This window comes from Aspergillus mulundensis (genome assembly GCF_003369625.1).
Source record: "Aspergillus mulundensis strain DSM 5745 chromosome Unknown scaffold_11, whole genome shotgun sequence".
Classification (NCBI taxonomy): Eukaryota; Fungi; Ascomycota; class Eurotiomycetes; order Eurotiales; family Aspergillaceae; genus Aspergillus; species Aspergillus mulundensis.
Window position 1 is genome coordinate 414,708 of NW_020797899.1, and position 20,532 is coordinate 435,239.

Consider the following 20,532-nt stretch of genomic DNA (forward strand, 5'->3'; position numbering starts at 1 on the left):
AGGCCGTGGCATTGGGTGTCATACGAAGCTTCGTTCCACGGTCGAATGAACAAGATTTTCGCACCGTCCTCGCTATTCAATGGGCGGTCGTTCCTCCGGCTGAGTACTGGATATTCATCAACTGAGCCCCGGCCTGCAGAGGGAACAGAAAACCGGGCTTTGTCTATGCAGCTTCTTCTCTGGTTATCCTCGTCCCGGCTTGGCTATATGTCCTGGATATCACGGGCTTGACGACTGAGGAGATAGACGCAAGTTATGAAGCGCGCGTATATCCGCGCAAGATGAGGGAGCACGCCCTCGCTTCAGGGACGCAGGGTTGATCACATCACTGGAAAAAAGATTTGAGGAACCATAGCCGGGACTCTTGTTGACTTCTGAACTTGCTCTCGTAATCCTTTGGATACAGCAGCGCCTCATGCCTCCTACGCATCATCTCAGCACATCAAAGTCCTCTGTTCTGGTATTCCTGCACCCCAGAACATTGTTATACATGCTCAGTTTATAATCTTACTTAAGATGACTAAAATCACCCCTGTCTCTCATTGTGATGTGCTTGATAGATAACACTACCGCTCTTCCAAGGTTACTCTGACGTCTCGCTCCACCGCGCCCACCCCAAATAGCCCTCTTCACCAGGAGTATAGAACGTAGGCCGATGGTACTTTGTCAGCGGAAGACTCCTGAAAAGGCGCTCCGGTAGATCCGGGTTGGATGTGAAATAGCGACCAAATGCAGCAAGATCAATACGGCCTACGATTGTTAGTTCTTCACCAGACACATATTGGGTGGAAGGGGGCGCGGCTCACCTTCCTCAATCGCCTTTGCAGCGGAAGCCGCATCATACCCGCCAGCCCCAATAACAGTGGTGTTCTTCAAGATCCTGCGAAACGGCCAGATCGACCCCGTCTTCTCCCCATTCACCTTCCCATCCCCCCCTTCTTGGGCTTGGCTCGTCCCATCTCGTTTGATATCCCCCGAGAAGGCCCCCTCCCCACTCCCCTGATCATACCTCGGCTCAACAATATGCACATACGCAAGCCCGCGCCTCTCCAGCTCCGCCGCGAACGCCGAGAACGTCGCAATGCGATTACTATCCCCCGTCTCCTGCAGCACATGATACGGCGCAAGCCGGATCGCCGTCCTGCGCGCTCCAACCGCCCCAATAACCGCGTCCACCACCTCCAGCGGAAACCGCAGCCGGTTCGCGAGACTCCCGCCGTACCCGTCCGTGCGCGTGTTGATGTTGTCGTGCACAAAGCTGTCGAGCAGGTACCCGTTCGCGCCGTGGATCTCGACCCCGTCGAACCCCGCGACTTCGACCGCGAGCTTGGCCGCGTGCGCGAATTGCGCGACCACGTCGCGGATATCGTCGGTCGTCATCGCGTGCGAGTCAACGTACGCCTCAACCCCCGCCCCGCCCCCGAAGAGGACATGGGATCCCGGGAGATGAGCGCTCGTCGAGCTGAAGGGCCGCGCGCCGCCGATCACGCTGGGGACCGAGACGCGGCCGACGTGCCACAGCTGCATGAAGAATGTGCCACCTTTTGCGTGCACGGCGTCGGTGATTGGTTTCCAGGCGCGCGCTTGTGTCGAGGTCCAGATGCCGGGTGTGCAGGGGAAGCCTTTTCCCCGCGCTGAGACGATGGTCCCCTCGGAGATGAGGAGGGATCCGGGCGTTGTGCGCTCGGCGTAGTATGTTGCGGCGGAGGGGTTGATTGCTGCTGTGGTGTTGGAGGCGCGCATGCGGGTCATGGGGGCGAGGACGATGCGGTGGGAGAGGGAGAGGGAGAGGGCCGTGCCCGTGGGGGTGTTTGGGGATGTGTAGGGGGTCTGGAGCGGGGAGGTCGTGGAACCCATGTTGGTGGTATTTCCTTCGATTCTGAGGTGGAAAACAAAATATTGCTAACGTCGGACAATACTTCCGTTGACAAAATATAAATACATCGCGGTCGCTTTGATAAGGGCTTACAAATTCTTATGCCGCATCAATAGATGGCGTGTTATACTTCTCTCAGGTTATCCTGTTGGTGTCATTGGTTCGTCCACCTTGTGGCTTGTGCTCAGGGACACATGATTGGTAAGAAGCAGTAGCAGGAGCCAGGCCATATGTACATAAATAAGTGGCCAGGATCAGCCAGACTAGCCACCTAGAGACGATTCCAGTCCATAGCGTCACTGTAACCTGTCTGCGAAAACGGTTTCATCCGTGCAAATAGCCCTATCTACACGGAGTACGGCGCCAAGCCGAATAAGGTAGACCTGCGTAGATGGCACAGCGAGTTACCTATACTAAAGCCACAAGACAAACGCAAGACGCGCCGTGCCTGAACTTCTGTACCCTTTCTTTTCCTTGCCTTCCCGTCAATCCAACTGCTTACTCACCTATAACGAAAAGACTAATGACGCAGTCTGGAACCTATCTGCATAATTTAATCATCAACAACCCTAAATTATCAACTTTTACGCAACCCTGGGAAGGCGAGCGCAGCCGAGGCTCTCAGGGTGGAGGTCGACTGCCAGAGCTCCCTGATCCTGATCCAGATCCGGGATTAGATCCAGGATTAGATCCAGACCCCCCAGCAGCGGAACCGGAGCCAGAGCCGGAGCCAGACCCTCCAGACGAAGAACTGCCCCCTCCGCCCCCTGCGGAGTTTCCACCACCGCCGGCACCACCGCCGGCACCAGTACCGCCAGCGGGTGACGACGATCCAGAGGCTCCAGAAGAAGAACTGCCCCCTCCACCTCCTGCGGAGTTTCCACCACCGCCGGTACCAGTACCGCCACTGGGTGACGACGAGCCAACGCCGCCCGCAGACTCAGATGGCGGATGTTCATTCGACGGGGACGAGGGGTATCCGCCATGCGAGGATCCCTCGGCAGCCGTAGGACGAGTATACGAATCGGATGCGGAGCCCGCACTGGTGGTAGTCGAGTACGCGCTAGTCGTATCTTCCTCGTACGTTGACGTCGGCCCCGACTGACCCTCGTCCTTGTAGGGTCGCTCGCTGCAATACGGGTAGTCCTTGCAGCTTTGGTGCTGCGGCGGGTGGTAGTCGTTGGGGGCGGGATAGCCGCCGGATGAGTAGTAGTTGTAGGCGTAGTAGCAGTCGGGCGCGTAGTCGCGGTAGCACTGGCAGTTGCCTGGGGTGCACTTGTAGTACTGGTATTGGGTGTAGTGGCAGAAGCAGGCGCAGAGCCCGGCGCTGTATTTGTCGCAGGCGTAGGATTGGCGGGCGGAGAGGTTATCTGGAAGGGTTGGACTGGTTAGAGTTAAGAGGGTAAGGAGGGGCAGATAAGACGTACGCTCGTTGAAATGGTCTTCAAAGTCGGTTTTGGTTTCATCCCATTTGTCGCCGTGGTCCTGGTCCTGGTCCCAAGATGGTAGAGATACGGCGAGGGTGAGGAGGGATGTGAGGGTGCTGAGGATAAGGATCAGCTTCATTTTGAGGGAATAAATCTAGGTGCACTGATGCAATGTTTAGGTTGGCCCTGAAGACTAAGGCTATTATCTGATTGAAAGCATGCAGGATGTCCTTGACGAAGCGCAGCAGCCTGGCTATTCTTATGCTCTATCCCTCGGCCATCACAGAGGCGACAGCGCCGGTGATATGCGTCTCTATGATGCTTCTTCGAATCGAAAGCTGGCCAGCCTGCTCGGCATCGAGAGTCAGAAGACCAGAGGGGGCCTAGAAACCTTTTGTGAGGTTGCTATGACGCCCATACCGATAAATCATGGTGGGTTTCGAAGAATCCAGATTGTCAGGCCTTGCCACTGGCAGAACCGCGGTTGGAAGAGGGCAACACTGTAGGGAGGCAACTCGATATAGAATAGACGAAGTGCGTTTGAATGGCGATTGAAGATGCGGATGCGGGGAGCAGTGTCTCCTGATAATTTGAGTCCGCACGTGGGCTGGGAGAGTGGCCTGATCCCAGAGAGCTTGTTTTCTCCTCTGCGGCAACCTCAACTTCTGCATCACTCCCACCAGCATCCATCGTCTGCTTCAGTCCCTTCTGTTCTTTGCTTTGGCTTCCGATTATGCAATCGTCAGATTGGTTTCAGTGAGACTTAAATCTAAAGCATCCCCTCTCGTCAGTCAACACACTATGAGTGGCACCATGATTTTTCCACAGGCTGCCATCATTCAACTTTCGAAGAGCCGGCCTCGAGCACAATGCCCGACAATGGACATTATTTAGAATAGCTCCATGAGAAAACACGGAGATTATTGCGAGAGAAGTAGGGATCGCGACTCCTCAAGCGTCAACACCATCATTTCTCAAACCGGGCATCGCTAATAATTCCATTAATATTCAGGCAACATCCAGGCAAGCATGTCATTTGCCGTGACCTGAGCAACGCCATTGTCACGTCTTTCTTCCAGATGCAGCTATTTGAGCTTTTGAAATGACCTCGCTCCGATTCAAAGCTCTATTGTTATTGTTGATAGTGGAACTCTGCCCGTGCAATTTGCCACTTGTCTCCAACATTCCCCCTGGTATAATCGAGAATTGACCAGGACAAGCGATACCTCGGCTGATTTTCCATGTCTATTGGAGGGCCCGTTTGACGGAGCCGTATCTACGTTATCGAAGATCGGACCTTTCGATGGTGGCAGCCAACATATTCCTGTTCAGTGCAAGTGACAGTCAAAGTCAATGAGCGACTTTGTCTGGCAGAGTTTGTGGTCCGTTAAAAACTGCAAAGGAAGTCGCCAAGCGGAAGAGGGATTCTACTACCTACCTAACTGATTAGTGGCAATCCTGCGGAGCGACCTCTTTTTCGGACTTCCACCTTTCAGCAGTTGGTTATCGCTATTCCGATATCATGGCGACACGTTCTAAGCCAGAAGTGGTGTTCTCCGTATAGACACCTCCGCGTACCGTTGCAAAGACAATTATCCTCCGACCGCGGGGGCCGCGAATACTACAACATACGGAGCACTAACAATGGCGCAAATCCGAAGACTAGGGAAGAACCCGAGCCGAGACCCCTGCCAAGCGCTGTTCATATCATGCCGAGCCTCCTGCAGGCTGTCAGTGGCTTATCATGGCGTCTTCTCCGGCGTTAGTGGACCCTTATCTGATCTTCGCGCCTTGGCCTGTGTCGAGTATGGCATCCACAAGATTGGTATGTTACAGCTTGGAGTGGCAGGTCGGCTTGGTCATGATTAGCAAGCGTTGAATTTGAGGCCACGGACAGACGGGTATACCAGCTGGAGGCTGTATATGAAGGCCCTAAACCCGGAATAACTTGCTGATCACAACAGACAGTCTTTACAGTTTACGGTTCACCATGCGTCTCTCGTTAGCTTTCCTTTCTCTATTTTCCGCCGCTCTTGCGACGCGGCCTTTTCTCAATGAGCCTGATACTGCGTATGTAATTTGATCTCAGCTCTATGGCGCAAAAATGTCCGCTGACCATACTCCGCAGCATTGAAGACGTCCTCGGGGACACTCCCGAAGGCACACTTCCCGACTTAGAGAATATCTTGGGACTGCCTGACTTTGAATGGGCAGCCAGGCGATATCTCAACGCCTCTTCATACACGTACTACCGCAACGGCGCAGCTGGCGAGTGGTCGTACCGCAACAACCTCGAGGTCTACGGCCGGTTCCGCTTCCGCCCACGCGTGATGGTCGACATCACCGACATCGAGTCGACCCTCCCAACCACTATCCTCGGCCACAACTTCTCTGCGCCCTTCTTCATCAGCCCCTGCGCGAGCGCGGGACTCGCGCACCCCGACGCAGAGACAAACTTTGTCAAGGCCGCGCACGAAGAGAACATCTTGTACATCCCGGCTCTCTACGCAACTCTGTCCATGGACGAGATCGCGGCCGCCAAGCCAGCGAACAGTTCGCAGGTTCTCTTCCAGCAAGCGTACCTCAACAGCAACGACACCGCGACGCAGGAACTTTTCGACGATGCTGAGCGTCTAGGCGCCAAGGCCATTGTGTGGACAATTGACAGCGCCGCAGACGGCAACCGACTCCGTGCGGACCGATACGGCGTTGGATCCGCGGACGCGGATTACACGCTCTCGACCTGGGAGCTTTACGCCAAGCTCCGCAATATGACCTCCCTGCCTATCATCCTCAAGGGACTGCAGGCTGTTGAGGACATCAAGTTGGCGATTGAGCACGGCGCTCCTGCTGTTATTATTTCCAACCATGGCGGGCGTCAGCTCGATAGCTCGCCGTCCCCGCTAGAGGTCGCACTCGAGGTTTATCAGGAAGATCCTGATTTGTTCAACCAGATTGAGATCTTCGCAGACGGAGGCGTTCGCTATGGTGCTGATGTGCTTAAGCTGCTTGCCTTGGGCGTGAAGGCTGTTGGCCTCGGCAGGAGCTTTATGTACGCCAATGCTTACGGCTTTGAGGGTGTTCAGAAAGCAATTCAGGTGCTGAAGCGGGAGATTGCCATTGATGCTGGCAATCTGGGTGTGCCGGATCTGAAGGAGATTGATGCCTCTTATGTAAGGGACCATTCATCTACTACTTATTTTGATATTTGACTAACCAGTCTGTAGGTCAAATGGACCAACAATGGGTGGTACAGCTAAGCTTCCTAGCCCTGTACCACCGTGCGGCGTTATGGTGTGGTTTCTTTGAGATCGACTTTTGACTCTGCGAACATAGAATAGGCCAAGGTGAAATGCAATATGTTTTGTTCTTAAAATATCTTTTCCCGCATACACTTACCATGTTCGGGCCTCTTCTCTGCTCCCCGAGGTCTCTTATCAGAGTGAGCTTACGCCGTGCATAGGGCTTCGGCCCGTACCGCGGTCGGTTCGGATACGAGCAGTGGGCAAAACTTACATGGAGCGTGGACATAAGCTCACTGGCTGGATTCAGCTGAGTATTTGACACAATCGAGATGACCCATTACGTTGACTCTGTTTTATATAGCCACCATGAACTGATAACAGCGTTTCACTGGAAATGCAATGGGACACCTTTATCATACCACGCGCTTTACGTCAAGCGGTTTCCAATTTTTTAGGGCTCGGAGATGGCCTATAATTGGAATGTCGACCGGGTCCCGACTCCCGAGTCCCGAGTACCGAGAGACAGCTGATGCCGACTAATTTTTGGGTTCATGCTTCAGGTTCTGTGATGCGTTGTCGATCGTTCCTCGCCTGTCATTCTCCACCGTCGACTCGTTGAGCCCTAACTCACTGTCTGTACAACTCGGCTTTGGGCTCCCTACCGTCCAGGATCGCAAGCCTGAAAGTATGGCTTGGATTTGCTCTAAGCTTCAGCAGCCTATCTTGGTCAAGTTGTCATCCAGAGAAATAGCAACGTGGTGTCGTCGGCAAATCTACCATTTGGACCTCATCATGGAGCGTCCATGTGTCAGACTACAAAGTTTGGTGGAGACGAGGCCCCTGACAACTAAACATTGAACCTTAATCCAGGGTTCGATGGAATATCGTCCGGTTTGTGCGATATATACCGAGACAGTCCCAGTCTGCTTTATCTTCGACAGATTGTACTCAGCAATCCGGCACTCGCGTTAATTGCCCCGTCCCCAACCCTTCACCATGATTCCTAGGATACCCATCCTCACTTCCTCCCTCTTGATAAGCTCCACCCTACTCACCTCCACCGTCCAAGCCAAACAAGAGACATTCGACTACGTCGTCGTCGGCGGAGGAACAGCAGGCGTGACTCTTGCAGTGCGATTAGCAGAAGCCTCGCATAGCGTCGCGCTGATCGAAGCCGGTACATACTACGAAGACAGCTGGTCGCTCGCCGCCATCCCTGGCGCAGATGTGATCCCCGTTGGTTCTGATCCTGATGCGAAGTTTGGTGCGGACTGGGGGTTTGTGACGACGCCGCAGGAAGGCGCCGATGGGCGGGAGATACATTTCGCGAGGGGGAAATGTTTAGGTGGCTCGTGAGTTTACCTAGTTGTTAAACAGGATGCGCTGACGATGCTAATGTCATGATGCGTAGCTCCGCGTCGAATTTTATGGTTTATCAAAGGTCAGTCCACAATATAGATCCACGGCTTTTAATGAGGGGTCGATTAACATGCAAGCAGGCCAACCAAAGAATCAATGGAACTTTGGGCAGAGGCAGTGAACGATAGCAGCTACTCATTCGAAAATACCCTGCCCTTCTACAAACGCACCGCCAACCTCACTGCGCCCGATACTACCTTACGAACAGAAAATGCGAGTGTCCAATACAATGCCAACTCCTTCGACGCAACAGGCGGACCGCTCCAAGTTTCATACTCCAGCTTCGTGCAGGCTTTCTCCACCTGGATGGCGCGGGGTTTGAAAGCCATCGGGCTCTCTGAAACAGACTTCAACAGCGGAGAGCTATCGGGCTACCAGTACTGCGCGTCGACTATCAAGCCGGATGATAAAACACGCAGTAGCTCGCAGGCCGCTTTTATCCCGAAGGGAAAGAAAGTACCTGACAACCTGACTATACGCACTCAGCACCTCGCGAAGCGAATCCTCTTCGATGAGCAGAAGAATGCTGTTGGTGTCGAAGTAGCAGATGGGTTCGGATTCAGGTCGAATATCACGGCTTCAAAGGAGGTCATTGTTTCGGCTGGGGCCTTCCAGTCGCCCCAGCTTCTTATGGTCTCGGGAATTGGGCCTGCAGATCAGCTAGCGGAGCATGGTATTGAGGTCATCTCTGACCTGCAGGGAGTCGGCCAGAATATGTGGGATCATCCGTTCTTTGCACTAACCTACCGCGTCAATGTGGAAACGTTCACGAGACTCGCCAATGACCTGCTTTACCTCGCTACCACATTCCTTGACTATACGACAAAACATACGGGGCCGCTCACAAACCCGGTGGCTGATTTCATTGCGTTCGAGAAGATTCCGGACTCTCACCGCGGGGGATTCTCAGCGGAGACGGACAAGAGCCTTGCGCAGTTTCCGGGAGATTGGCCTGAAGTCGAGGTATATCCCATACTACCATTCCCTTGCATCTACAGCACAGGATAGCTAACCCACCTCAACACAGTACATGTCCGGCGCAGGCTACGTCGGCTCCTTCAGCGGACTCCTGAACACACAACCCAAGGACGGCTACCAGTACGGCTCAATCCTCGGTATCCTAATAACACCCACCTCCCGAGGAAATATCACCCTCAGCTCCGCAGATACCTCCGATCCACCCGTGATCAACCCAAACTGGCTCACCACGCAATCCGACCAACAAGCCGCACTCGCCATCTTCAAGCGCATTCGGCAGATCTTCGCCAGCGAGGGCATGCAGCCTGTTGTTATTGGGGACGAGTATTACCCAGGCAATGGCACGCAAAGCGATGAGGAGATTTTGCAGTTTGTGAGGCAGAATGTAATGACTCTGTGGCATCCCTCGGCTACGTGTAAGATGGGTACGAGGCAGGACGCGGATGCTGTTGTTGATAGTAGGGCGAGGGTGTTTGGGGTTAGTGGGTTGAGGGTTGTGGATGCGAGTGCGTTTCCGTTTTTGCCGCCGGGGCATCCGCAGAGTACTGTTTGTAAGTCATTCCCCTGTTAGCTCGTGGACTTAAGGAAGAGATTGCTAATGAAGGGTGTTAGATATGTTGGCGGAGAAGATTGCGGACGATATTATCAGGGGTTGAGACTGCGGCCCTACGTGTTCGCTGCTAATATTGGGAGGTCTCATGGTCTTGGATACAAGAGTAGGTAGTGCAATGCTATTATCGAATCAGGCCTTTTCTCAACAGTCATACTTCATCGTTCGCATGGTACCATAGGCTGTCGCTTGTCACTGGTCTCCCGCCTGGCTCCCGGGCATTGAACCCCTACATTCCTACGTGCATAGTAACTGGACATACCAACGATTGTTTAGAGGCTCTGAACAGGGATATACATGTGCCTAAACCGGCGGTTTACGGGTCGCACTCCGGCGGCGCAGGTGTCATACATGACTAGGCCGTGAGCTCCGTCAACACTGCTTGTTCAGGCTAGTCTTGATCCTTCACTGACCCGATTTCCGAGCTCGATCTGATCTCCGTGCGGCGCAGTCACCGATGTGTCATGAGCTGAGTACTAATCAGATGCCTTGCACCAGAATCTGCCCTTCTTATTCCATTTTCCAACCGCCACACCTCGAACATGGCTGCCTCTTCACCCACCAAGCCAGAAGATGATGCCAACAACCATGCTCATGCCCAAGCCCAGACCCAGTTCGCGGCCGGTTCAGAGGAGACAAACGCGAACGCAATGCACGGGCTCAAGCTCGTCGCCATCTTCATCGGCATCTGCGTCGGCGCGTTCCTCATGTCCCTGGACATCTTCGTCATCGCAACCGTACCACCCCACCCCCTAACCCTCCTATCCAGCTCTAACTAAACCAGGCCATCCCATCCATAACCTCCACCTTCAAAGACACCTCCCAACTAGCCTGGTACCCAGCAGCCTACACCCTAACAACCTGCGCCCTAACGCCCCTAGCCGGCAAGCTAAGCTCTACATTCCCCCTCCGCTGGATCTACATCTCCTTCTTCTCCGTCTTCCTCCTCGGCAGTCTCGTCTGCGGCTTCGCGCCAAACAGCAACACGTTCATCGCGGGGCGCGCAATCGCAGGGATCGGCGCGTCCGGCGTCGCAAGCGGCGGCTTCGTCATCGTCCTCACTGTGTCCCCCGAGAAATCGAAGCCGCTGCTCCTGGGAATCTGCAGTAGTTGCTTTGCGCTGGGTCTTGTTCTTGCACCTGTTATTGGCGGCGCGTTTACGGAGAAAGCGAGCTGGCGCTGGTGTTTCTGGGTGAATCTTCCGCCTGGTGGTCTCGCTTTGCTGTCGATGCTGTGTTTCTTCAAGCCGCCGGCTATGTCTGTACAGCGCGAGCAGACTGTTCTCCAGCGACTTGGGAGCCTGGATCTCGTAGGCTGTGCGGTCTTCATACCCGCGATCTTCATGCTCCTACTTGCGATGATGTGGGGTGGGACGGAGAAGGACTGGGACTCAGCGACGATCATCGGGCTTTTCGTCGGCGCTGGCGTACTCCTCATCCTCTTCGTTGCCTGGGAGGGTTATCAAGGCGAGGGCGCGATGATCCCTGGTGAAGCCATCGCCCGTCGGAGCGTTGCGTTCGCCGTCCTCTTCTCGTTCTGCCACTTTGGCTCCCTGGGCATCTTGAATTACTATCTGCCCGAGTGGTTCCAGGCCGTGCAGGGGGCGAGTCCGTTGCAGAGTGGGACGAGGGTATTGGCGTCGGTGCTGGCGCAGATTCTTGGGACGCTGGGTGCTGGTTTCCTAGGTAAGGCCTCATCTAAACGGACTGCAAACTTCCTCGGATAGAGGATAGCTAACAGCTTAAAACTAACATAGCCCGCAAAATCCACTACTACAACCCCTGGCTCTACATCGGCCCAGCCCTCATGTGCACCGCCGCCGCCCTCTACACGCAATTCAGCACCTTCTCCACGCCCGCCAGCCACTGGATCGGATTCCAGGTAATACAAGGTCTAGGCGTGGGCATGGCGCAGCAGATGCCCGCGCTGATCGTGCAGCACGCCGTGCGCGACAAAGCCGAGCTCATGCCCGTCGCAGTCTCGCTGAATCTCTTCTTCCAGTACCTCGGTGCAACGGTCACGCAGGTCCTGGGGGGTATTGTGTTCCGCTCGATCCTTGGCCCTGAGCTGGCGAGGCATGCGGGTTTGGACGACGCCCAGATTGCGCTCTTGCAGGGGGCCGGGACGGCGGGGGTGAGGCGCACTGCGGAGGGGGAGTTTCCCGAGAGATTGGACTTGGTGCTTGAGGCTTATAATGAGGCTATTACGGCGACTTTTGTAGGTGGTCTTATCTCTATTACTCGGGTTGAGTTGGGACTAATTGGATGGCCTGGTGCGTCTACTACCGTAGTTTGTTGCTGTTGCTACGACGGCTACGGCATTCTTCCTTGCGTTCGGAGTCGAGTGGGAGAGAATTACTGAGAAGAAGGCAACGGGGCCTGAGGAGACGGGGCCTGAAACTAGATAGCAGTAGAGCTCTCAGCTGTTTTACGCTATAGATTGCGGTCGATTGAATCTCGGAGTCTGGATCTAAATCATTGACGGATCAAGGCCGCCTCGGGTTCTGGTAAGGGAAGCTTATTTGTTCTCCACCTTGCGGCTTTTTATTGCTTGGTATCTGTCTATTCAGGTTCCTGGGTTGTTTGTCCCTACGTTAGGTACTCTTGACCCCGGAGGTCCCGAGATCCCTCGTATAGGCGCTTACGTAGAGAAACAGCCCTAATCCGTTTCCTTGCTGCAGTACTCCGCGCCCTTGCACTGCACCGGGCCCCGTCTATTCAGCATCTTGCGAGCATGCGTAACTGCCACATCTGTATTACATTATAGGTAAGCCGTTATCGTAAAGCGAGATGAGCGCTACGGAACAACCCCCTGACCCAGTTGACAGAACGCATCCACCACCACCACAACCCTTCTAAAAAGAAGCCTCGCCGCGTCAAAAACAAAAACATACAACAGCTGGGATTCGCATGTGGTCACCCACCATACTACTAACCAGCCGGCGTGTGGTTTAAGTACGGCTGAGCGGACGGGAAGCCCTGTTCTCCACACCCTGTGGTCGTATGTGCTAGATTGCTTTATCTTGAACTTGATAAAGGAACAAAAGCTCACAGAGCCGGATATAGAGCAGGCTCTAGCCCAACACAGCCACCCACTCGCCCGTTCCCGTGGCATCATCGTAGGCCATGGCACCTTCGGGGCTGTTGTCAGTTGCGCATTGCGCATTGCGCTGGTGGTCGAGCGGCGGCATGGGCGGATGCGGACTTCAGCTGGGTTGCTATTATGATTGGATTGGAGGGAGACGAGGGGATGAAAGGGAGCTGAGGGTGTGTTGGATTCGGCAGATCAATAGGGTGCCTCAGCGACCGGTTGTTGGGAGGCTGTTGTCAGATGGCCGGGAGCAAGATAGAGCCAAATAGGGGCGGAGTTAGAGCGGAGTCCGAGACGGAGTTAGGGCGACAGGGTCAGATGGAACAGGAACAGATGGAACAGGATCAGATGTCACAGGGATGTCTGCTAGACCAGGACTGATATCCCTGATGGATTGCTCACCATATGTAGGGCTTTCCCTACTGGCGGCCGCTGGTGAGGCACAATCTGGTTGCCCGACAGAACCTGCATATTAATCTACTCCATGCGTAGTTATTGCTGTGTGGTCTGGTTATGTGTGTTCTACTAAGTGGTCATCCCGCACCAGACCGACGTAACCTCCAAAACAGACCTGCCGGCGGCCGTCGACCGGTTCAAGGCCGAGGTCGGGTACGTGAACCTCGTCGTCGCGAACTCAGGCAGCATCGGACCCCGTGCGCTTCAACCCCTCGGCATCTCTGCCCGAGGTGCGCGAAACCCTCTTCACCAATTTCTCGATGGAGGGCATGACCGAGGCGCTGAATCTGAATGTCACCGCTGCGTTCTTCACCATGACCGCGTTCCTGGAATTGCTTTATGCAGGGACGCAGAATGCGCTTCGCGGTGGGTCTGGAAGACCCCTGGCGCAGGGGGGCGATGTGCCGTCCATCCAAAGCCAGGTGGTTTTCACGACGAGTATCTCGACGTTCAGTCGGCACTGGACATCGTCACCGCCGTACTTGGCTAGTAAAGTGGCTATCATGCAGGTGACGAAGCATGCGAGTACGCAGCTCGCTAGGTTTGGGATTCGGGTGAATGCGATTGCCCCTGGGAGTATGCCTTGCCTCGCGCTTAAGTTTCTTGTGTCATGAGGTGGTGCTAATTGGCTCGTATAGTCTACCCCTCGGATCTGGCGTCCGTTCTGATTCAGAGCCGCAAGCCGGAGGAGGAAGCGTCTGACGATCAGCGATTCATTCCGGCTCGCCGGTTCGGGGGCGATGAGGAGATGGCTGGGGCTATTCTGTATCTGTCTAGTCGGGCGGGCAGTTACTCGAACGGGTCGATCCTTATTACGGACGGCGGACGCTTGTCTGTTATGACTGGTACTTACTAGGGATGAGATGCAGTTTCTGTATGTACCGAATGTATCCATGTCATGGGTTGTCCGTACACAAAGACTGTATGCCGTTGGAGAGGTGTTGGCTGGCGGTTCAGACGGCTGGTTTTCTCTAGGCCAGTATAGTTTAAGCTGAATCGGGGAGATTGCTGATAGGCGAGATGGCGTGCTTGCTTGTGTGGTTTTGCTGATGGAAGTTCAGTTAGCAGACTGAAGGGAAGGTGTAGGTATAGTTCGAATGTTAGGGTTACATCCGTTCGGACCGCACTGTCTCCACTTTCTAGCGGCGGCCGACGGCCAACGGCACGGTTCGTGGCAGGGTTGATGTCCGGTCTGCCGGGTCTGGAGTATAGAGCCCAGGGCTGTATGTATCCCAGCATGTCTCCCTTCTTGCACGCGGGGTTGGGCCTCAAACTGGTGGAACACGTCTGGCAGAAAACGATCGAAGCGAACCCAATCCTCTGGACTCGGATGGTTACTGCTGCCAGTGACAACAGGACCCTGCAGGTTGTTCTTCTAAAGTGTGTTTCTAAAGTGTGTTGACTTTTCCGCAGCCGCCGAGCTCCAGCTGTATCTGGTAGACGATCGAAAGAGGCCCATGGGACTTGGACAGCCTCTTGTTCGTCTTTGTCTAGTTCCCTCATCGTATTGCGTTGTGACATTGCATCATACCGTGTACGATGGCGTCTCCGTCCGACTTGTCGTCGACCATTTCAACGCCCTATACCGTGGCAGTTCTGTGCAAGCCCCTCCGTCAGTCGTCCTTCATCACCCACATCCAACAGCAGGACAATAGCCAGCAGTCCTGGCAATCTAACCTCGCCAATTGCAATGCACCGATCTTTCCAGCTTTTCCAACGGCTGGGTTCGTATCCAATGCAAGCGCGCACTTCAAACATCGTGTGCTAGGCATCTTCCAGAGCAACGGCATCACGACCTCCATCACCATCCGGCTAACTCTAGCACTTTCGATGTCACATTACACAAACAGCGAAGATGCCGTCTTCGGGGTCACTGTTAGCGGCCGCGCCACTGCTATTCCGGGCATTTATCAAATGACAAGCCCGAGTATTGCTACCGTCCCATTCCGCTTCACAGTCAATCCAGAATAGGACGTATTCAAGGCGCTAGTAAGTTGAAGCAACGGGCATTGGGGTATTTAAGCAAGCCGGGCTGTAATCTACCGGCAAGGTAAACAAGGACATCGCAATGGCTTGCTAGTTCCAGACGCACCTTGTCGTGCAACCTTCCACCGTGCAAGTCTCGCAGGAGATCTTGGTTCTCGAACTTGGCCGTTGCTACGATGATGGGGAGGCCGCATTATTCGCGTCGGTGCACGTCCAACGCTTTACGCAGCAGTTTGGACATGTCATCCAGCAGCTGCGAATGCCGTAGTGATTTCCTCGCTCAGGTTGACTGCATTGGCCCTGAAAACCTTGGAGACATCCGCTCATGGAACGCAGATATTCCAGCTTCGTGTAATAAGTGTTCCCATGAGATGGTTGACAGTCATAACCCTCGTGTTCGGCGGCTGCGTGTGCGTCCCCTCCGAGGACCAGTGCCTTACTGACCTGGCCGGCGGCATGCGCCAGTACCGCGGCAACTGGACCTGTCTCACACCCTCGTCGCTGCGTCTTTTCCGGCCCGAAGACGTCCCCGACTTGAAGACATTTTGTCTTGGCGGGAAATCCCTAACGCAAACTCACGTCGATGCGTGGGCGGACAACGTGCGGTTCACCAACAGCTACGATTCCGCAGAGACTTGTTTCTGCACGGCGGGCGTAGTCGACGCTGCGACTTGGGAACCGGCGATGTCGGCGCCATGTTCGGCGGCTTTGCCTGCATCACTGTGATGGGGTATCCAGCCCACCTGGAGCTATCGGTGCAGTCAGCGAGCTTGTGGTCGAAGGACCGGCTGTTGCACGAGGGTACTTGTGCAACGAGTATCTCACTCGCTGAATTCATCGAGCCTCCACCTTGACTCCTTCAGCGGCGAGCCGATGGCCACGTCGACCGTCTCTACCGCACGGGCGATCTAGTCCAATGCGGCGATGACGGGATCATCCGATTGATAGGCCGGCGGGACACGCGGGTGAAGCTGCTGGCAGCGCGTGGACTCGGCGAGATCGAGTACCATCTGCAAAGCTGCTTTCCTGACTGTGAGGAGGCCGTTGCGGAAGTCATTGTTCCGTCGAACGCCGAGGTTCGCGCGATGCTTGTCTCGCTTGCTTACACGCCAGGCGCCCACCAAGGGGAAGAAGAGGTACCGAGGGGGCTGCCTCGTGGTTGTTGCTTGGAAACTCCAACGGAGGCATCCAAGCGCACTTCAGCCGCTATCCTCGGGCAGCTGCACCGCCGTGTCCCCGTTTACATTGTCCCTGCAGTTGTTTTTCTCTTGTCGAAGGTCCCATTGACAGGAACCGGGAAGATCAATAGACGCGAACTTCGCCAGGTTGCGGCCAGCCTAGGTCTGTTCCAGATCACCTCGTATATCAGCGATGCCGGAACTGCTCATGCGTCACTGAAGCAACAGTTCAAAACTTCGGTCGAGCAGGCGCTGCATTCTATATGGGTGCAGGTCTCAATGTCGGTGGGGATGTCTTTGGCATAGACGACGACTCCTTCCATCTCAGTGGAGACTGTATCACAGCCATACAGTCGGCGGCAAAGGCGAAGGCTGCCGGTCTAAGTATCACAGCTATCGTCGCTGGAAAGGCAATAGTTGGTATCGTATCTGCAAGTACCAAGACACAGACAGCCAAGGCAACAGGGGTGAAAACAGACATCACCGAACCATTACCGCCATCCCCTATCCAGAATCTCTTCTTCGACACGATTGAGACAGGCCTCAACTACTTCAACCAGAGTTCTTTCCTGCGACTTTTCCAAAAGCATCAGAACAGAGAGGGCCGACGCAGCCCTACATGGAGTAGTCAAGCACGATGCATCCTGAGCGCTCAATTCCACCGCGATGAAAACGGGACCCGGAGACAGAGGGTCCAAAATGGCGTGAATGAATCTTATATCCTACACTGCCACATGGTCGAGACCGTTGAGGACAAGGATGCTTTCAGAGTTGTCTCGGAAGCCCAGCGCTTGCTAGATATCCTCAATGGTCTGCTCCTCCGCGCAGATCTCATCAGCACATGATCCGGCGGGCAATATCTCTTTCGCGTGGCGCACCATCTGGTAATGGATCTCGTCTCGTGGAGAATCCTTCTCATAGACCTGAAGGAGTATCTTCGCGCTGAACCGCACATTGACAATGGGGACTTCTTTTCCACCGCGACAACCTCTCTTCCCTTCCCGACATGGTGCGCGTTGCAAATGAAGTATGAACGCGCGCATTCAAGTCCTGAAAAGGTCTCACCTTACACAATGGATAATCCCGTCCGGTGTCCCTGTCCGTGCCCCTGCAGCAGGTTTCTAGGGCATCGTCGAAGACAGGAATACATGGGATGATATTGCATCTCTCCCATTCTGTCTGAATCCCGATAAGACCACGTCTTTGTATGCAAAAAGCGCTCCGCCGCTTGAATTCTATCACGCCGCCCTTCTCGTCTCATTCAGTCGCACATTGTCTTCCCGCTCGGCGCCAACAATCTACATTGATGTTGGTTAATGTTGTGGTCAACATCAGTCATAGACTTACATGTTTGAACTCAGATGCTAGGCAGCAGCCGTCTCAGTGATAAGCAGTTCGAAATGTTCTCACGATGATAGTAACCGAAGCAATGACAGTAATTTGGATTCCAAAGCCTCATCTATGCCACTTGTATGTAGAATCATCCCAGCGGATAATACTCAGTCGGGCCCCGCCCAGGCCTGGCTACGGACTACCCCATTCGGCTTAGCGCCGCCTCTTGACGAGTAGCCAATAAAACACTGTCATAGAAGTTCACTAGCCACTGAGTGGCTGAGTGTGGCGCGACCCCACAATCCTGGTGTCGCGAGTGACGAATGATCAACGTCCAACTTCTCCTTCCTCCCATCCCAGCCATCTCTCCGACTCCATCACGCATACCACGGCGGGTTGACTGGAAGATCCGCCTCATTAAAATCCTGTCCTAAGCTTAAGCTATATAATATACCGGTCGCGACAAAGCCTTGCAGCCACCCACTCCGTCCGCCCAGCAACGCGCGGGAAATGGCTGCTGGCTCAAGACTAGCTGTTGTGATCCCCAAAATGGAACAATCGCCCTCTTTCAAGACCAGCGAGCTTAAGAACAAAACTTACACGACCATGCCAGAGTCGGCTTCAACTGTGGCTCTGAATACCGCCCCAGAAGATGATGCCGAGCCCGCCCTCGACCCTGAACTTCTCGACCAGGAGTTGCAGCTGGTATCCTCGCTTGCAAAACTCCAGAAACTGGAAGAGATGATCCATCAACTTCGGACTCTGCTACCTGAGCGCTTACTAGAGCCGCTCGCACTAATCATCAACCTCAAGGCTGCTACTGCTGTCTCCGTCCCGAACTCCCCTCAGGCATTGTACCAACGGCTCTCGCAATCCGCCTCTGATGGTGTGCGCGAGGTCGAAACCTTCAAATCTCTGTGGCGCGGGCGAGAAATGAAAGCCGTCTGGGAGCGGGTCGACACTCTGATCTATGAGAATGCGGGCCAGCTCCTGCAGTCCAATGGCATGTGGCAAGAGGACTACGACAAGATACTTGAAGAGATCGCGAAGCACGATGCCGCCAGAAAGGAGAAGCAGCAGAGGGCCAAGGAGGAAGAGGAGCGCTCGCAGTTGCAGTCAGCGGAAGGTGGCTGGCGGGCACTTGTCGAGGAGTATTCCCAGACGGGCTTTCCTGGAATGCGCGTGCTGCCGCCAAGGAGAGATTCGTCATTTGTTGTCCTGCTTCCGAAGGTTGGGCTGTCGTTCAAGGTCAATGCCATTGGTACGGGTCAGGAGGATGTCCCTGAGTTCAACGTCACTAGCAAGTCGTCGTCAGCAGAGCCCGCGTCAAAGGTTGAGAGCACGGTATTGGGCTGTCTCAACGCTCGTCCTAGAAAATGGGACCTGAACTATCTCTTCGTAAGTCACAGGTACGATGTCAATTGAAACCAACAAATGCTCATTGCGATCTAGGGAATGATTCTATCATATTCTAATCTATTTCAAACAACCTGTGCGAAATGCGGCAAAATGCAAGACCAAGCAGCCAACCTCCCGACACTCCGTCGCCTCAACCCAACAACACCACAACCCGAACAGCTCCCGACATTCGAAGCCTACCACGCAACATGCGTCTGAGCTGGAGCTGGAGTTGGAGCAGCCCTAGCGGAAAAGATCATACCGACTGACACGCCGCCGCCTTTGCCTCCGGTCCTCATGAGCGCCGTGTACTATATCATGATACAGATTCTCCGGCAACGCCCGCCTATCCTTATCCCAGTATTGTCTAGGAACCACATGCGACGGATCATCACAGTACACCTTCCCTGACCAAGTCCCCAAATCCGGAATTCCATACGTCCGCGTCCGATGGTCGTAGCGGTCGTCGCTGGGTCGGCGTGCCCAAAAGAACGCGTTGTCCTTCCGCTCCTGCTCTAGTATCTGCTCGCACACATCGCAATTTCGGACCCTGCACCATTTCAAATGATCCTTGTGCCACAACGACCAACCCGTGTTCGCGTATCCGTCTCCCCGGCTCGGAGTCAGCTCGCCTGCATTTCCACCAGAAGGGCCACCACGAATTCCGCCGGGCCGTCCGATGTGGAAACCGCCGGGCGACGGCGACCTGCTGCTCCTCGGCGACCTCTCATCCAAGTCGAAGCGCACCTCCTTGTGCACATAGTTATCGCTGTACGGCCCGTTGTCGCGGTCGCCGTGCCTTTGGCTCTCGCTGTAGCTATAGCTACATCGTCGGGTCCTCGTCTGCGTGCGCCGCTCCCGCTCAACATAGATATCCGGCCCCTTGCCCGTGAAGACATCCTTCCAGCGCCGCCATGCCGACCAGTGCTCCGGGTTCCCTGGCTGCGGGTCTTTCGGCCAAATTTGCACGAGTCGAGAGCTGAAATCGCTCTTGGGTCTCGGCTTCAGTATTGTTTTGGGTCGTCGTTCGATTATGGTTACGACATTGGGCGAGTACGAAGCGGAGGCGGAGGCGGAGGCGGATGGGTGCATTTCTCGCGACATGTGCGGTACACTTGTAGAGTGTAGACTTCAGTTCGGTTTCGGTTCGGTATCGGAGGAGGTGACTTCAGGTAGAGGTAAACAGGAACAAGAACAGAGACAGTGACAATAGGACGATGCAAGGAAAAGACGGCGCTGTGATTACTACTATTGTAGGGTACGTCGAAGTAGACAGGGCAAGTCGCGATACCTATGGTAGCAGACAGCACCAGAAACAGAAACAAGGCGAGAAAAGCGAGAAAATCTACATTATTTATCATGCCAGACAGAACCACTTACTCCAGCTCCAGCTCCCGCTCCCTCACCCGCAGGCGCAGGCGCATCAAAGCTCTTCCTTTCATTCATTCATCTCTACCCTCCAGCTTCCTTCCAAGCTCCAGCTGAGCCTGTATCTTGGTACCCATTGTATACGTATACCACCCAAACACAAACACAG

At 54.6% G+C, this 20,532-nt stretch overlaps 9 protein-coding genes across 9 annotated transcripts; 6 read left to right on the forward strand and 3 right to left on the reverse strand.

Annotated features, from left to right (window-relative positions):
- Positions 1 to 583: 583 nt before the first annotated feature.
- DSM5745_09047 (alkene reductase) lies at positions 584 to 1,857 on the reverse strand (the record flags this gene model as incomplete). Its single annotated transcript, XM_026751063.1, has 2 exons — positions 584 to 750; positions 807 to 1,857. 2 exons carry the CDS (start codon positions 1,855 to 1,857, stop codon positions 584 to 586), a joined length of 1,218 nt encoding a protein of 405 aa, XP_026600149.1.
- Positions 1,858 to 2,497: 640 nt separating this feature from the next.
- Positions 2,498 to 3,442, reverse strand: DSM5745_09048 (uncharacterized protein; the record flags this gene model as incomplete). The annotated part of the gene is made up of 2 exons (XM_026751064.1): positions 2,498 to 3,246; positions 3,304 to 3,442. The coding sequence occupies 2 exons, from the start codon at positions 3,440 to 3,442 to the stop codon at positions 2,498 to 2,500; spliced, it is 888 nt and encodes a 295-aa protein (XP_026600150.1).
- Positions 3,443 to 5,293: 1,851 nt separating this feature from the next.
- Positions 5,294 to 6,563, forward strand: DSM5745_09049 (uncharacterized protein; the record flags this gene model as incomplete). The annotated part of the gene is made up of 3 exons (XM_026751065.1): positions 5,294 to 5,373; positions 5,432 to 6,476; positions 6,531 to 6,563. 3 exons carry the CDS (start codon positions 5,294 to 5,296, stop codon positions 6,561 to 6,563), a joined length of 1,158 nt encoding a protein of 385 aa, XP_026600151.1.
- Positions 6,564 to 7,544: 981 nt separating this feature from the next.
- Positions 7,545 to 9,601, forward strand: DSM5745_09050 (GMC family oxidoreductase; the record flags this gene model as incomplete). Its single annotated transcript, XM_026751066.1, has 5 exons — positions 7,545 to 7,900; positions 7,960 to 7,989; positions 8,048 to 8,930; positions 8,995 to 9,496; positions 9,558 to 9,601. The coding sequence occupies 5 exons, from the start codon at positions 7,545 to 7,547 to the stop codon at positions 9,599 to 9,601; spliced, it is 1,815 nt and encodes a 604-aa protein (XP_026600152.1).
- Positions 9,602 to 10,097: 496 nt separating this feature from the next.
- DSM5745_09051 (MDR family MFS transporter) lies at positions 10,098 to 11,962 on the forward strand (the record flags this gene model as incomplete). Its single annotated transcript, XM_026751067.1, has 4 exons — positions 10,098 to 10,292; positions 10,340 to 11,240; positions 11,312 to 11,772; positions 11,846 to 11,962. 4 exons carry the CDS (start codon positions 10,098 to 10,100, stop codon positions 11,960 to 11,962), a joined length of 1,674 nt encoding a protein of 557 aa, XP_026600153.1.
- Positions 11,963 to 13,361: 1,399 nt separating this feature from the next.
- On the forward strand, positions 13,362 to 13,957 carry DSM5745_09052 (SDR family NAD(P)-dependent oxidoreductase; the record flags this gene model as incomplete). The annotated part of the gene is made up of 2 exons (XM_026751068.1): positions 13,362 to 13,677; positions 13,740 to 13,957. The coding sequence occupies 2 exons, from the start codon at positions 13,362 to 13,364 to the stop codon at positions 13,955 to 13,957; spliced, it is 534 nt and encodes a 177-aa protein (XP_026600154.1).
- A 1,496-nt stretch (positions 13,958 to 15,453) lies between these two features.
- On the forward strand, positions 15,454 to 17,110 carry DSM5745_09053 (AM-toxin synthetase; the record flags this gene model as incomplete). Its single annotated transcript, XM_026751069.1, has 4 exons — positions 15,454 to 15,773; positions 15,826 to 15,877; positions 15,951 to 16,428; positions 16,494 to 17,110. The coding sequence occupies 4 exons, from the start codon at positions 15,454 to 15,456 to the stop codon at positions 17,108 to 17,110; spliced, it is 1,467 nt and encodes a 488-aa protein (XP_026600155.1).
- A 1,036-nt stretch (positions 17,111 to 18,146) lies between these two features.
- Positions 18,147 to 19,214, forward strand: DSM5745_09054 (RNA polymerase II mediator complex subunit MED27 domain-containing protein; the record flags this gene model as incomplete). The annotated part of the gene is made up of 2 exons (XM_026751070.1): positions 18,147 to 18,995; positions 19,050 to 19,214. 2 exons carry the CDS (start codon positions 18,147 to 18,149, stop codon positions 19,212 to 19,214), a joined length of 1,014 nt encoding a protein of 337 aa, XP_026600156.1.
- Positions 19,215 to 19,238: 24 nt separating this feature from the next.
- On the reverse strand, positions 19,239 to 20,099 carry DSM5745_09055 (uncharacterized protein; the record flags this gene model as incomplete). Its single annotated transcript, XM_026751071.1, has 1 exon — positions 19,239 to 20,099. The coding sequence occupies one exon, from the start codon at positions 20,097 to 20,099 to the stop codon at positions 19,239 to 19,241; it is 861 nt and encodes a 286-aa protein (XP_026600157.1).
- Positions 20,100 to 20,532: the final 433 nt, after the last annotated feature.